The 15,071-nt window shown below is 35.5% G+C and overlaps 1 protein-coding gene across 1 annotated transcript; it reads left to right on the top strand.

Moving 5' to 3' along the window:
- Nucleotides 1-1,293: 1,293 nt before the first annotated feature.
- LOC135199942 (uncharacterized) lies at nt 1,294-11,000 on the top strand. Its single transcript, XM_064228065.1, has 5 exons — nt 1,294-1,447; nt 6,753-6,797; nt 8,107-8,274; nt 8,814-8,901; nt 9,608-11,000. Exons 2-5 carry the CDS (start codon nt 6,778-6,780, stop codon nt 10,736-10,738), a joined length of 1,407 nt encoding a protein of 468 aa, XP_064084135.1. The 5' UTR covers nt 1,294-1,447; nt 6,753-6,777; the 3' UTR covers nt 10,739-11,000.
- The last annotated feature ends 4,071 nt before the right edge of the window (nt 11,001-15,071 follow it).

Raw genomic sequence — 15,071 nt, 5'->3', positions numbered from 1 at the left:
TGTTACAGAGGCCCTGAATCTCATAGTAGTGGAGAAATGCACACCCAAGCTTGGAAGAAGCAGTTACTTTCAATGGGGAAAACGTATTTCGTTAGTGACTTAGACTAGCGAAAAGAATGCTCATATCTTGTCGAGGAACTTTGGAAAAACGACAAAACTATGGTAATTAAAATGATCTCTGACGCAGTCGGTCGAATCTTAGCTCACGGTGAAAATAAAAGGAAAAAATAAGTCGTTGCAAACGTCTTTATTATATATTTTTATTCGTTATTGAAATCATCTTTATTATCAGTTTGATAATTTCATCATTGTTGTTATCAGTTTACTATTTTCTGGCCATTTCTCCTCTCTGCTTGTTCGTTTTTCAAGGTATCGAAAATAAAAAAATAAAAATTGTCGATAAAATTCGAGGCGTCTTATAGAGACGTTGGTTATGAACCAAGGAAGAGCTTATAAGGTTTTTAGATAAATTAAGTTACAGTCATTGTTATCTAATGGGATGAGGGGGGTTGGTTAGTGGGTGGGGGGGAGGGATGGAAAAGCCACTTCTAAGGCAGTTCGATGTGCAAATTCACACTTTTTTTCCTGTTATAAGCCCTAAATCCCAAATCACAAGGTTTTAGTCAGATGTGAACTGTAGAATTACATTAACTGAATTAAAAAAAAATGTCCACTTTTGCAAAGTCGTCCTACTTAGACCAGGGTCTATAGATTTTGATGTAGATTGTAGATCGTAGTGAAGGAGGGTGAGGTCTCACTCACCCTATCATAGGTCTAGGTGGTATCTCTATTTCAGTCACGCCAAGCTTCAAATAACGGTTTTAAGATGGCTATAAAACTTTAAGGTACTACTTTCCTAACTTTTTTTTTTTTTTTTTTTGTCATTTATCTGATTCTTCTTGTTATCTCACTTCGTTTTTACTGTAATCGCTGATGTCGTTACATGACTTGCACAAATTCTGTTGATGAGAGAGAGAGAGAGAGAGAGAGAGAGAGAGAGAGAGAGAGAGAGAGAGAGAGAGAGATTAGGTATTTATTTTCCTTTTAAATACACAGTGCATTAATACCGAAACTCAAATTCGACACTGATGGTTGTCCAAGAATCTCTTGATAAAAAATTTGGGCAGCAGCTGATATGAAGGTCAAAGTGCTTCAGTCGAGAATTATGTTTATTTCTACATATTAGTAAAGATATATAAAGAATAAGTATTTTACAGGCTTTTAGCGAAAAATAATTGTGACTTACATCGCTAATCGTATAAATAGAACACATTAAGTAATATTATGGTCCCATACAACTGAAGTACAACATCGTACGTCAGGCAGCCCAGGGATTCCTGCAGCACCACTCTCATCCCGAGCCAGGCAGAGTGAATACAACTGCTGTCTTACACTACTGTATTATTCAATTTGTGCTTCAAGCAGCTAAGGACACTCGTGATTATCTGTGAGTTAACACAATCTAGTACATTTTTGTTATTTCTAGCAGTATGTGGGAAGATATATTTGAACTATTGATGAGATTTGCACTTACTGAAGAACGCCGTGTGGTAGCACATGCGTAATCATAATGAATAGGCAGAAAATGACAGTTTGGCCCTGAAGAATTTGGGGTAGGATAATATACACGCATTTGTGTGTTTATATAGTATATATAATTGTACATCGATTCCATATATATATATATATATATATATATATATATATATATATTATATATATATATATATAGCTACAAAGGATTTGACCAACCCAATATGATGTGATTGATTTACCTACACCCAAAATTCTTGGGTCAAAAACTCAGTTTCTCTCTCTCTCTCTCTCTCTCTCTCTCTGTCTCTCTCTCTCCTCTCTGTCTCTCACTCTCTCTCTCTCTCTCTATATATATATATATATATATATATATTAGTTTTATCACACTTTTTTACAAGTATTATACGCAACCAGAAACATCTACAGGATGTGTGTGATGTGTGCTTGCAGGAAACCACAAAATTAACGTGATGTGATAACTAACTGCAGTGTTGCCACAGGAAATGTATATAGTATGTATACACAAACACACACGAACACTCTATATATACATTATATATTTGCAAATGATTTATCCGGTGGAAAGCGGTGTTTTGATAGAAAGAGTAACACCAGTTCTTGCGCATCAAACAGATTTTTCAACTTTTGTGTTTTTGTTATCAGACCTATTTATGGAGACAGTTACTAAATACAGGACGTTTTACACATAAGTACTGGTTTTACTCTTTTTTTCTCTCTATATAATATATATATATATATATATTATATATATATAAGCAGCAGCAAAGTCGGTACAAAAACCAGATGATAGAGTCAGCCTTAATTAAACAAAGACCAGTAATGAACATCTCAGATATCATAGATAAACTCTTCCTTCAACCAACGCTTGAGAAGAGTAAAAAGGAATCATATCAGCGTGGGTGACCTGAAATGACTAGCTGTGGATGGATCTCTTGGTATAGATGGCCGCCTTTTCTGTAACTTTTCTCATTCATTACCTACCTGAAGAGAGAGACAGCAGCAGGCTCTGAAATATAGTAGTACTTACTTCTATAATTTGGCGTTTTTATGGGCTCCTTTTATTATATATATATATATATATATGTGTGTGTGTGTTATATATATATATATATAAATATATATATAATATATATATATACTAAATTCATCATTAACGTATCTGTTTTACGTGTGTATATATATATCATATATTATATATATATATCATATATATATATATATATATATATATATATATAATATATATATACTAAATTCCTCATTAAGGAGAAGCTGCGAGACAAGTGAATGTGAATGATGTATAATGTATACCATTGTATACGTATACATCTAATCTTCCTCCACCTTGAAGTGAATAAATTCCTCTGGTGTAAACTTCAGAAGTAAAAGATAAAGTCAAACGAGCTTATCTTTTTTTTCTTATATTTTTTCTATTTTATCTGGCGCTTTCTTTGGGGCTCAGGCCTATAACTTTTTATAGTGCTTACCTTTCCTGTTTCTGTCTGCTCTGGGATTGACAGGGAAAAGGTGGAATGCCCCTCCCATCGGCCTATTGATATATTGGCTTCACCACTCATAGGGATTACTTACAAGCTCTTAGTCATATCTGAACGAAGGCCATTTAGGGTTTGATCGCTGGAGATTGTGATTCGGTGCACTTGAACAGTAGATAAAGCTCTGTTCCTGTAGTGTGGTTGATTAAGCATGATTGCGTGTAACTTAGAAAAACTCACTGTCAAGTTCAAATATGTGTGTATATATATATATATATATATATATATATATATGTAAATATACATATATCTATGATATATTGTATTATACAGTATGTATATACATAAACTAATCGATAATATGAATCTATGAATGTATGTATATGCATATATATACATATATATATATATATATATATATATATATATATATATATATATATATATATATATATATATATATATATAACCTTCAGGGGATGTCCATGATACGAGATGTAATAATGACAATTTATTCAAAGAAACGTTTCGCACATTAAATTCTCTGTGCATCATCAGTCTGAAAGAACATAAAGACACATTTATAAGTAAAATACAATAAAAGTGCAAAAAACAGGAATTCACATATACTAAAAATAGTCTTAAAATTATATAAAAGAACAAAGTAAAAAACAGGTTAAAAGAGACTGCTTAAGACACCAACCGTTCATTGTGAGGAGAGAAGATGGAATGAACTAAGAGTCTAAGACGTTGTTAAATAAACGACTTCAAACTATGCCATGGCTACAAGAGTTGCACTGAGGACGTATACTGTTGAGGGAGGGAACAAGCCTCTTGATATATAAAGACTCAAGGGTAGTTAAATGGTCAGGCTGTTTGACATGATCTATTATGGAAAACTGTTCTTTTTGTACTTCTATTTTGCAATGAGAGGCATGATTCCTGATGTTGGAAAATTCAGGTTGTTTTATTCTCTGACCAGTACGAAAGCTGAAGCCCTAGTGAGAGCAATATCTGACCCTTAACAGCCTTCGAGTTGATCCGACGTAAGAGCCCGGACATCCAGGTCATGTAAATTTATATATAACGTTGGATCGCATAAAAGGCTGAAGGCGATCTTTATAGTTAAAAAAGGAACCAATTGTGCAGGGATTGCTAGATATGAGCTTAACTTTAAGGCATGGTATCTCATGTTCAATAATTCGCGTGAGGCTGGATGTAAATTTTAAGTCAGAAATATAAGGGATCGTGACATAAAATAGTCTTTTGGGGACATTAAAATTAGGTATTGGTGGCTGTAAGAATTTCGTAATTATTTTGTTAATGGTTTTTTGAACAATTTCGAGTGGATATGAATTAGATTTGAAGAAACCCAACAAAAAAGTAATGTCCATGTGAAATAGTTGCCAGGACGAAGAGTATTTCAGTGCTCTATTAACCAAAGTGTGAATAGTATTAAGTTTAAAAGATTGTTGACATGAACTATAATAATTGTTAGTCAGTCCAGTAAAAGTACGTTTTCTATAGACTGACGTGGAGAACTCTTGTCTGACAGTTCGAAGTTTGAGGCCCATGGCGAGCCTTCCTTTCTTGATATATATAAGCGAGAAGACAAGATTAACAGATTTCTAAGGAAAATTAAAAACGATAATATCATAAATGAAACTACTTATCAACAACTGTTCGTCACTGGTTTATCTTTTAGTGTTCTTTATGGGCAACCAAAAATTCATAAACCTGACCTACCTTTAAGACCAATATTGGCTGCTTATAACAATCCTTCTTTCTCTATCTCAAAATTTTTAGCTGGACTTTTATCTGAATATAGTAATAATGAATACTCTTTAAAAAATGGATATGACTTTCAACAACTGATTACCAGACAAGATGGAGATTACTATATGGTTAGTTTTGACGTTGAGTCTCTATTTACCAACGTACCTCTTAATGAAACCATCAACATTATACTTAACAAAATATTTATTGACGAAGATACAAATTTCCATGGTTTTCATCGGGCTATTTTTAAACAATTACTCGATCTTGCAGTGCAAGATTCGATGTTTGTATTTAATCAGCGACTCGCAGGTCGATGGAGTTGCTATGGGTTCTCCTTTGGGCCCCATTTTTGCAAATTTTTTTATGTCTCATTTGGAGTCTGAGTTTTTAAACCTGTGTGATTCTAACTTTAAGCCCTCATTATATCGTAGATATGTTGATGATACCTTTGCCTTGTTTCAACACCCATGGCAATGTTATTCCTTTTTAGAGTATATTAACAACTTTCATCCTAATATCAAGTTTACAATGGAAGTAGAGAACGATGATTGTTTACCTTTTTTAGATTTGAAAATTACCAGAACTATCTCTGAGTTCTCCACGTCAGTCTATAGAAAACGTACTTTTACTGGACTGACTAACAATTATTATAGTTCGTGTCAACAATCTTTTAAACTTAATACTATTCACACTTTGGTTAATAGAGCACTGAAATACTCTTCGTCCTGGCAACTATTTCACATGGACATTACTTTTTTGTTGGGTTTCTTCAAATCTAATTCATATCCACTCGAAATTGTTCAAAAAACCATTAACAAAATAATTACGAAATTCTTACAGCCACCAATACCTAATTTTATTGTCCCCAAAAGACTATTTTATGTCACGATCCCTTATATTTCTGACTTAAAATTTACATCCAGCCTCACACGAATTATTGAACATGAGATACCATGCCTTAAAGTTAAGCTCATATCTAGCAATCCCTGCACAATTGGTTCCTTTTTTAACTATAAAGATCGCCTTCAGCCTTTTATGCGATCCAACGTTATATATAAATTTACATGACCTGGATGTCCGGGCTCTTACGTCGGATCAACTCGAAGGCTGTTAAGGGTCAGATATTGCTCTCACTAGGGCTTCAGCTTTCGTACTGGTCAGAGAATAAAACAACCTGAATTTTCCAACATCAGGAATCATACCTCTCATTGCAAAATAGAAGTACAAAAAGAACAGTTTTCCATAATAGATCATGTCAAACAGCCTGACCATTTAACTACCCTTGAGTCTTTATATATCTAGAATCTTGTTCCCTCCCTCAACAGTAATACGTCCTCAGCAACTCTGTACCTGGCATAGTTGAAGTCGTTTATTTTAACGTGTCTTAGACTCTTAGTTCATTCCATCTTCTCTCCTCACAATGAACTGTTGGTGTCTTAAGCAGTCTCTTTTAACCTGTTTTTTACTTTGTTCTTTTATATAATTTTAAGACTATTTTTAGTATATGTGAATTCCTGTTTTTTTGCACTTTTATTGTATTTTACTTATAAATGTGTCTTTATGTTCTTTCAGACTGATGATGCACAGAGAATTTAATGTGCGAAACGTTTCTTTGAATAAATTGTCATTATTACATCTCGTATCATGGACATCCCCTGAAGGTTTTATATGTGTATTTGCTGACTGCTATATACACACACACACATATATATATCTATATACATATATATATATATATATATATATATATATATATATATATATATATATATATATATATATACTGTAATGGTATATACATCATTTTTATTGTGCCACATTCCATTGGAACATTTTTCTGTTAAATTTCAACCTTCAAGAAAGTCAATAATAAGTTTGATTTGTTTTTTTATTGTTTTTATATTTATATATATATATCCACAGGATCTCAGCGGCTATTGTTCCCAGGATGTCAGCCGACGAAAATAGGTAATATTAATTGCTGTACTGATCTTGAACTTCAGTGTCATGAGGTCTGCAGTGGTTGGTTCCATTCCATTGTCTTTGTATGACCATCACGTCTGATCTGTCTTTTGATTTTATTTCATTAATTCTAATTATGTTTACATTTCCCTGTGTATTGTTTCTATTTCATAATTTTACAGGGTGTCCATAAATACCCAGTACCATTACAAGCAATGAATATTTGTAATGGTACTGGGACTTTATGGACACCCTGTAATACTCTCCGTTGCTTTTATTCACAAGTCTAAAAATTTTCACATTTCTAAAATGTGTTTACGAGTAAGTTTTTTGCGGCAGTAATATTTAATGTTTTTAGAAATTATCTAGTGATAAGACTATATTTTCCAGTTTCCATGTTTTTCAGAAAAATTTCCATTTCACCAATGATCCTATACAGATATTTTCGCATCTTTTCATTTTTCAAAGACCTAGTGATCATATTCATGAACGTTTGCATTCCTCCGCCGGTCCTTTTGTAATTTTTATAAACGTTGTTATCTTTCTAGAGATCCAGAGATTAGTGTTTATAAACGTTTCAGTTTCTCTAGAGATCCAGAGATTAGTGTTTATAAACGTTTCGGTTTCTTTGGAGATCCAGAGATTATTATTTATAAACGTTTCGGTTTCTTTAGAGATCCAGAGAATAATATTTATAAACGTTTAGGTTCCTTTAGAGATCCAGAGATTAATATTTATAAACGTTTCGATTTCTTTAGAGATCCAGAGATTAATATTTATAAACGTATCAGTTTCTATAGAGATCCAAAGATTGATATTTATAAACGTTTCAGTTTCTATAGAGATCCAGAGATTAATATTTATAAACGTTTCGATTTTTTTAGAGATCCAGAGATTAATATTTATAAACGTTTCAGTTTCTATAGAGATCCAGATATTAATATTTATAAACGTTTCAGTTTCTCTAGAGATCCAGAGATTAATATTTATAAACGTTTCAGTTTCTATAGAGATCCAGAGATTAATATTTATGAACGTTTCAGTTTCTATAGAGATCCAGAGATTAATATTTATAATCGTTTCAGTTTCTATAGAGATCCAGAGATTAGTGTTTATAAACGTTTCTATCTTCCTCGAGATCCAGAGGTATACTGTTTATAAACGTTTCAGTTTCTCCCCTTCCTTTACCAATCCAGGGACCATCTTTATAAACGTTCTTATTCCCTTACCAGTCCAGTGACCATCTTTATAAATATTCCCATTACTCCTTGAGACCCAGTGATGATGTTTTGCAAGCGTTTCCACTTCTCCACAGCGAAGCTTTCTTCGACGGCCACTGGATGCGAGAAGCCACTTTTGGGGAAACCTTCTTCGAGGAGCACCACTTGAAGGCCCATTTCTTGACTTGCTACAGACTGAACCTCAAGAGTAAGTCTCCACTGAAGGAGGAGGATGTGAGACTCGCCCTCACTTACCTGTACAGGTGAGGAGAAGACCTTGATTGTCCGTCTCTTTCATTATTCAAAGGATGGTAGTTGGGTTTCTCTGGTTATTTCAGATTTTTTTTTTTTTTGTACTTTTCAAAATAGACAAAACTTCGCATGAATGCACATGAATGAATGCACGCAAGGAAACCAGGAATTTTGAAATTATATATATATATATATATATATATATATATATATATATATATATATATATATATATACATATGATTATAAACAATTGATAAGGATGATTTTACACAAATATTAAGAACCGTCGAAAAGTGCCAGAAAGGTATGGCAGTTATGTAAAATAAAAGTTTTATAATGTCTACAAACACACACACACTCACATACTAGAAATAATTTTATACACACACACACACATACTAGAAATAATTTTATACCACTACACACACACACACACACACACACATATATATATATATATATATATATATATATATATATATATTATATATGTATATTATTACCATATTAATTTTCAAAATAACAATGAATTTTTTTTCTATTTCAGGAAATGTCCGAGCCTCCAGTTCTGCTTTGGGACGAAAGATGGAAAGACCTGGATCAGGAGATCAACCAACCCTGAAATTGACTTTCAGGTTTGTAGCCTTTATTATTATCATTATTATTATTATTATTATTGGATCTCTTGCTTTATTTAGAAACGCTGTTGCTTACACCAAAACGCTACTGTGAGTTGCAAGTTTTCATAACGACTGGCTTGTTGTTTGTGAGGCGGGGACTATTCTCTGTTCTCTTTTGGACTCTAAAGCTAAAAGTGTAAAGTATATCCAGAAACTTCAGGATTTGCAGCTGAAATGCAGTAATTTTTTTTAATGTTCATTTTATATATTCAATACTTGACCGTTTTTATGACAGCAGTTTAAACCACTCCATCAGTTAAGCCATCTGCTAACAAAGGTAACTATTGAGAGAATTACGCTTGAACAACTATTTATGTTAAATATGTATAAGATATAAACACTTCTCTTGTTCAGGTTCTTAACTCCCAGAGACGGGTAGTGGCAACAGTGCACCTCATGCAGTGCGTTGTAGGCATTACGTAAGGCTCTTTACAGCGTCCCTTTGGTCCCTAGCTTTGACCCCTTTCATTCCTTTTCTCGTTCCTCCGTTCATATTCCCTTCCTTCCATCTGGCTTTCCACATTCTCTAAGAGTTGTTCCACAGTGCAACTGCTTTGAGATATCCCCCTGTGAGAACCCAGATTCATTTTCAGCACTGAATGACCTCATAGGGCCCAGCGTGCGGCCCTAGGCCTAAATGTTGTATTCTGCTCCATTGCAGGTCCTCCACGGCAAGGAAGTCAGAGAGGTGAGGGAATGCCTGCACTCGTATCGATACAGTTCCAACACAGGTCCCCTGTTCTGCGCGCGTCTTCTCCTCGACTGCCCTGACCTCCCTCTCGACGCCGACGACCTCGAACCGCCGTCGTTCCACGGTTCCATCCTGCTGTTCGGTCTGCACCACAGCATAAGCGACGGGACCACCAACATGTACATCATGAAGTTCTTCGTGTCCCTCCTGAACGACGTCATTTCAAAGAAGACGGTCGATGTGGACGAGCCCCTCGGTGTCCTAGTAGGCAACGATTACATCGGGGAGGAAATTGGCGAGAAGATCGCCATGCTGATGAGCGACCAAAGTCTCAGGGAGAAGGCGGCCAAGAGGATCGAAGAAAGCGACGGCAACTCCCCCTACATCATCACCGCCTTCCCGAAACCGAACGAGCGGTGTATGACCCACAGCTACGAGTACATCATCGACCAGGAAACCACCGCGAGATTCTTCAAGAGATGTCGAGCAGAGAAGGTCACCATCAACTCTGGGTTTTCGGCTGCCGCCAACGTCGCTCTGGTCGACCTAGTTCGGGAGAACGGCGTTGCTCGTGACTCTTACGTTATGCAGAACGCCCACTTGATCAACTTGCGCCGCTACTGGAAGAAACCTATCCCTAATGCCCTGGGGGTCCACACTGGATTCCCTTTGATTGTACTCACAGAGGTCCCTGGGAACGTCGGGTCCAATTACTGGGACTACGCACGCGCCCTGCACGCCCAGATCTCTCAGAACCTCCAGGAGAAGACCTCCCTCTTCGACCAGGCGTACCAGACGATCGCAAACATCCAGATGGGGACGCCCTCCGCCGACTTCAAGTCCTTCACCACCGACTTCACCATCTCCAACATGGGAGATGCCACTCCCCTGGCCACGGAGGGAGGCGAGGAGGTCAGGATCACCCACATTACGAGGTCGACTTCGAATCACCTGGTGGACAAGTGTCCCATGTCGATCATCTGTCACACCTTCCGTGGGAAGTTCACGATGACCTTCGACTACAACGCTGCCGTTCTCGAGAGGGACTTCATCATCAGGTTTTGCAGGCAGATCGTTAAGCGTATGCAGGACGTGGAGTAACTCCCAACAGGACGAGACGGCAAATCTCTATTGACAGGTATACCCTTGCATACATAGCCCACTATGTCAGAAAGTTGAATAATTACAAATAAAATAAAATATATAACACACATGCATCACTATGTACAGAAACCAGAATATGGACATTCAAGGCCATTATTACTAGTAACTAAATATTAATCTAAAGGGGCAAGAGATGGGCCATCACCTGATGTAAACTTTATTATGTACATTACTTAGAAAGTATAACAGCGGTAACTGAGTTTGTTTATTATTAATAAAACCCTTTAAGCATCAAGTCAGTCTGCGTTATTATTTTTGAAGTAATGTATCGCGAAGATGGTCGCACATCTTCTCTGTTGTCTACTGTATCCATTAAACATTGGTATATGCTATAACCGATATAAACGTTAGTATGAGGGTTGAAGTGAGTTAGAAAATTGCTTAAGTTTACCCTATAAATATTAGTTTTCTTTGAAGGTAAATAGTAGTACGTTTTCTATGTATCATTTTTTTCCTTCGAATTTAGGCTTCCTGGCGTAAACGACAGACGACGATTGAATATTATAAGCTTTTTTGTTCTTTTCTCGTTTTAAGGTCTTTAATGACAGAGTAATCACGCAGTTATTGAATGGGCAAAAACATGATTAGTAATACAAACACTGCTCTTGTTGTCTCGGTTGGTAAGACCGAGTCCATAGGTCCATTTCGAAACTTTTATTCCTTTCAACTTACCACACTAAACTACCCAACCAGTGGGCTTTCCTGGTTGGTATGAAGAGTCCAAAGGTCCTCACAAGGCATCCTAAGCACTTGAACTCCTTGCCATTATGGCGATTACAATATAATTCGTATCTTGCTGACTTTCTCAAGAAAAGCTCATTATCGTCTTACTAAGTAAATGAGTTTAACAATTGAGAAACATATTGCTGTACTCATATGAACAACTGCCATTAAAGTAAAGCTTTTTACGTGTAATATTAAGCTAGCCTTGTGCTGGCACTGGCTCTTGCTCCTAGAGCAGCCCGTAAAAGCTTTTTACGCCTAGCGTTTGTATATAGAGAGGCGGTTTAGGGATTAGCATCATCCAGATAATTGTTATAAGGTGGGCCAGCCAATCGGCGCTTTTGTTATCGTCACGTGGGAGCCAATCAGTGCTCGGAAGTTCATTCAGTATTCGTTTGACAGAAATGGTTGCTGCATAAATAAAGAACTTTGTCGTAATTACCGCCGGTATTATCATTAGATTCCATGGAATTGTTGATGTAGCCTGCCATCTCTAGATATTGTGAAAAAAAGGAGAATTAAGCTCCTACCGGTAGATCTAGGGTACTTATCCACGGTGGCCTAGACTATGTCAGTTGCGGTTTTTCTATGCAGTTTTACCTACTGAACAAGAATTTTAAATAATATTTATTCGGCCGACTGTAATTAACCCACCAGGGGCCAGTACTAAACACGGCGAAATACATTGGACGGCCTCCAATCCCTAGTGGATGTCGTATCCGCGGTTACGTTTCAAGCAGTCAAGATAAAGTTATTTTGGATGATACCTACCTAAGTTTCATGTTCAAATGATGGTGATCGTGTTGTTACTTAACAAGGCAGTGACATTACACCTGAGAGTAAAGAGGAAAGGAGCGATATTAGAGGGAAAAGGTAAAAGGAACGTTAGGCCTAGTTGTGTGAGAGAGGAAGACAAGATAACGTTATCACGAAACAGAGGGCGATTGTTTGGGGGGGCCAAGGGTGTCACCCCCTTAAATTCTGAAGCCAGGGATAGAATCACAGCCAGCAGTGGTTTCTTACTTCCCTATACCTGTGGAACCTCCTTTCGGTGAGGCTGAACACCTGGTACAGCACGAAAAAGATATAAAGAGAAAACTGTCAGGCTAGTCAACCGGAAACATGGGCGACATATGCTGCTAAAAGGCAAGCATTCTTGTTAAGGATCAGCAACATCTGAAGTTCTGTTGATGAGGCTGAACGCCTGGTAGGTACACACGAAAAGGGATAATACAAAGACTGCTGGGCTAGTCAACTGGAAACAAGGGCTGCTTGTGTTTCCAAAATCAAAAGCACTCAAGATTTACAGTCGTCTTTATAACCAGTGCCACGAAGACTGCCTGACTCTGTGATGACAGATGGGTCTGTGTCACACAATGCCCTCGTCTTTCTTTTGTTAGGTTAGCCTACTACAAATGCAAAATATGGCGTAGTCTTTTCAACACTACTTTACAAGAATAATAGCAAGACGAGACCTTCTCGAATTTTTGGTGAGTACAACTAGGTTTTACCATTGTCCATCTTATTCATGACTTTTCACCCATTAACGATTGTTTGTTGTACTACATTAATTACCATTCATCACTAATTATTCATAAGTTTGGTAGCATTATTATGAGTTTTCGAAATGTTTATAGATGTTTATTAACTGTGTGGGATAATGTTATTTTATTTTATTTTATTTTTTTTTTTTAATTTTCTGCTTTAATCACCATTCTCTCTATCCTTCATCATTATTCCCAGGTGTGTTAGGATTAATATTAACGTACTCTGTGTGATATTTATTAGTGTTTATAGAGGTTTATTAACAATGGCTGATCAAATCTTAAAAAATCTCTTGAACTTTGCTTTGAAAAACAATCTTTGTGGCGGATTTTGCACAATTTTTTTTATTTCTATGCAACATTGCAAAACTACATAAGAGTAGTACTAACAATATACGTATTGGAAATTTTATATCTTTAAAATGTGATAAAACACATTTTAATGCATTCATTTGGGAAGCGGAGAAAAAAATTACACATTTATATATTTTTCTCAAAAACAAATAAACCATAACTAATTGTTACATAGGTATTGTTTACATAGAGTTAGCATCAATTTAAAAAGATGCAAGGTCATGGTATATTAGTTACTGATTTTGTATAAATAGTATCGTTCATAATGATGATAAGGATAATAATTATAATATAATAATAATTGGTAGGGGAAATATTAATCATTTGGGCAATAACAGATCAAAAAATGGCAAGGAAATAAGCAATAAATAACAAAATCAAGCCAGGTTAGGTTAGGTAAAACTAAGTAATAAGGAACGTGATTAGTTTATGTAAGGTTTGGAAATCTTGAGTAGCTGGTAAGATAATTTGCTTAGGTTAGGTCAAAAGTGCTAATAAATAACCCGAAAAAAGTTAGGTTAAGGGAAAACTAGGTAAAAGGTAACAATTACATTAGGTTTAGGTAAGGTCTCAAACGATGTAATAGGTAACATAGCTTAGGTTAGGTTAGGGTCAACTAAGTAATATTTAGCACAATTACCTCCGGTTAGATTGGGTAAAAGTAGGTAATAAGTATAACACAATTAGCTTTGGCTAAGGTTAGCTAAATCTAAGTAGTTGATTGCAATTAGGCTACTATAATTATAACAGGTACATATACTATATGGCATAATAATTATGAATAATAGTTAACCATTCATTTTATATTGTAGATATATATATATATATATATATATATATATATATATATATATATATATATGTATATTAATATATATTAAGATAGTTTAACCAGACCATTGAGCTGACTATCAGCTCTCACAGGGTTGGATTAGGATGAAATACCAGGTTTATAGCCATTGGCCAAGAACTGGGACCAAATATATATGTCATTCATGTGGTGATGAATGAATGAAAATGAAAATTAAAAGGAAAAATTGTACAACGCTTTTACACTGTAATACATGCGCACATTAAATGCATTTGCTTGTTTTAGTGCATAGGAAAATAGATAAAATCATACATAGAAAAGTAGATAAAACCATACATAGAAAAATAGATGAAATAAATTCAGAGTAAGTTAAGTAATATTTTTAAATATACTTTTTTTTAATTCGTTAAACGTCATATGCTGTTCGGTATTATTATTATTTACTTAATTTTTTATATTTCATCTGTCAAACCACATTTCTTCACGAATCTTAAAACTGGACTGACTGGAAAGGTAGAAGATTCTGATAAAATCTCCATCGATTTATTTCCAAAATTTTGCTGATCGCAGTTGGTTATATTTTGGACATTCACGCAGTACCCGTTTGACTGTTATCGACGATTTGCACTCTTGAGCATTCGGGAGGAGGGTAATGTGGACTATTCATTTAATGTCCACGTGTCAAATGAGTATGGCTTATTCGAAGAATCGTCAGACTTTCAGAATTACTTGCTTGTCTCTCATTCATTTTAGAATTAAGAGGAAAAAGGATGGGGGGATAAAAAAAAGACAGCAAAGATGCGAAATGGTTAGAGAGAGAGAGAGAGAGAGAGAGAGA

The sequence above is a fragment of the Macrobrachium nipponense genome, chromosome 23 (assembly GCF_015104395.2).
Source record: "Macrobrachium nipponense isolate FS-2020 chromosome 23, ASM1510439v2, whole genome shotgun sequence".
In the NCBI taxonomy this organism is placed as follows: Eukaryota; Metazoa; Arthropoda; class Malacostraca; order Decapoda; family Palaemonidae; genus Macrobrachium; species Macrobrachium nipponense.
The sequence above is the reverse complement of the archived record's forward strand: the minus strand, read 5'-3'. Positions and strand labels throughout refer to the sequence as shown.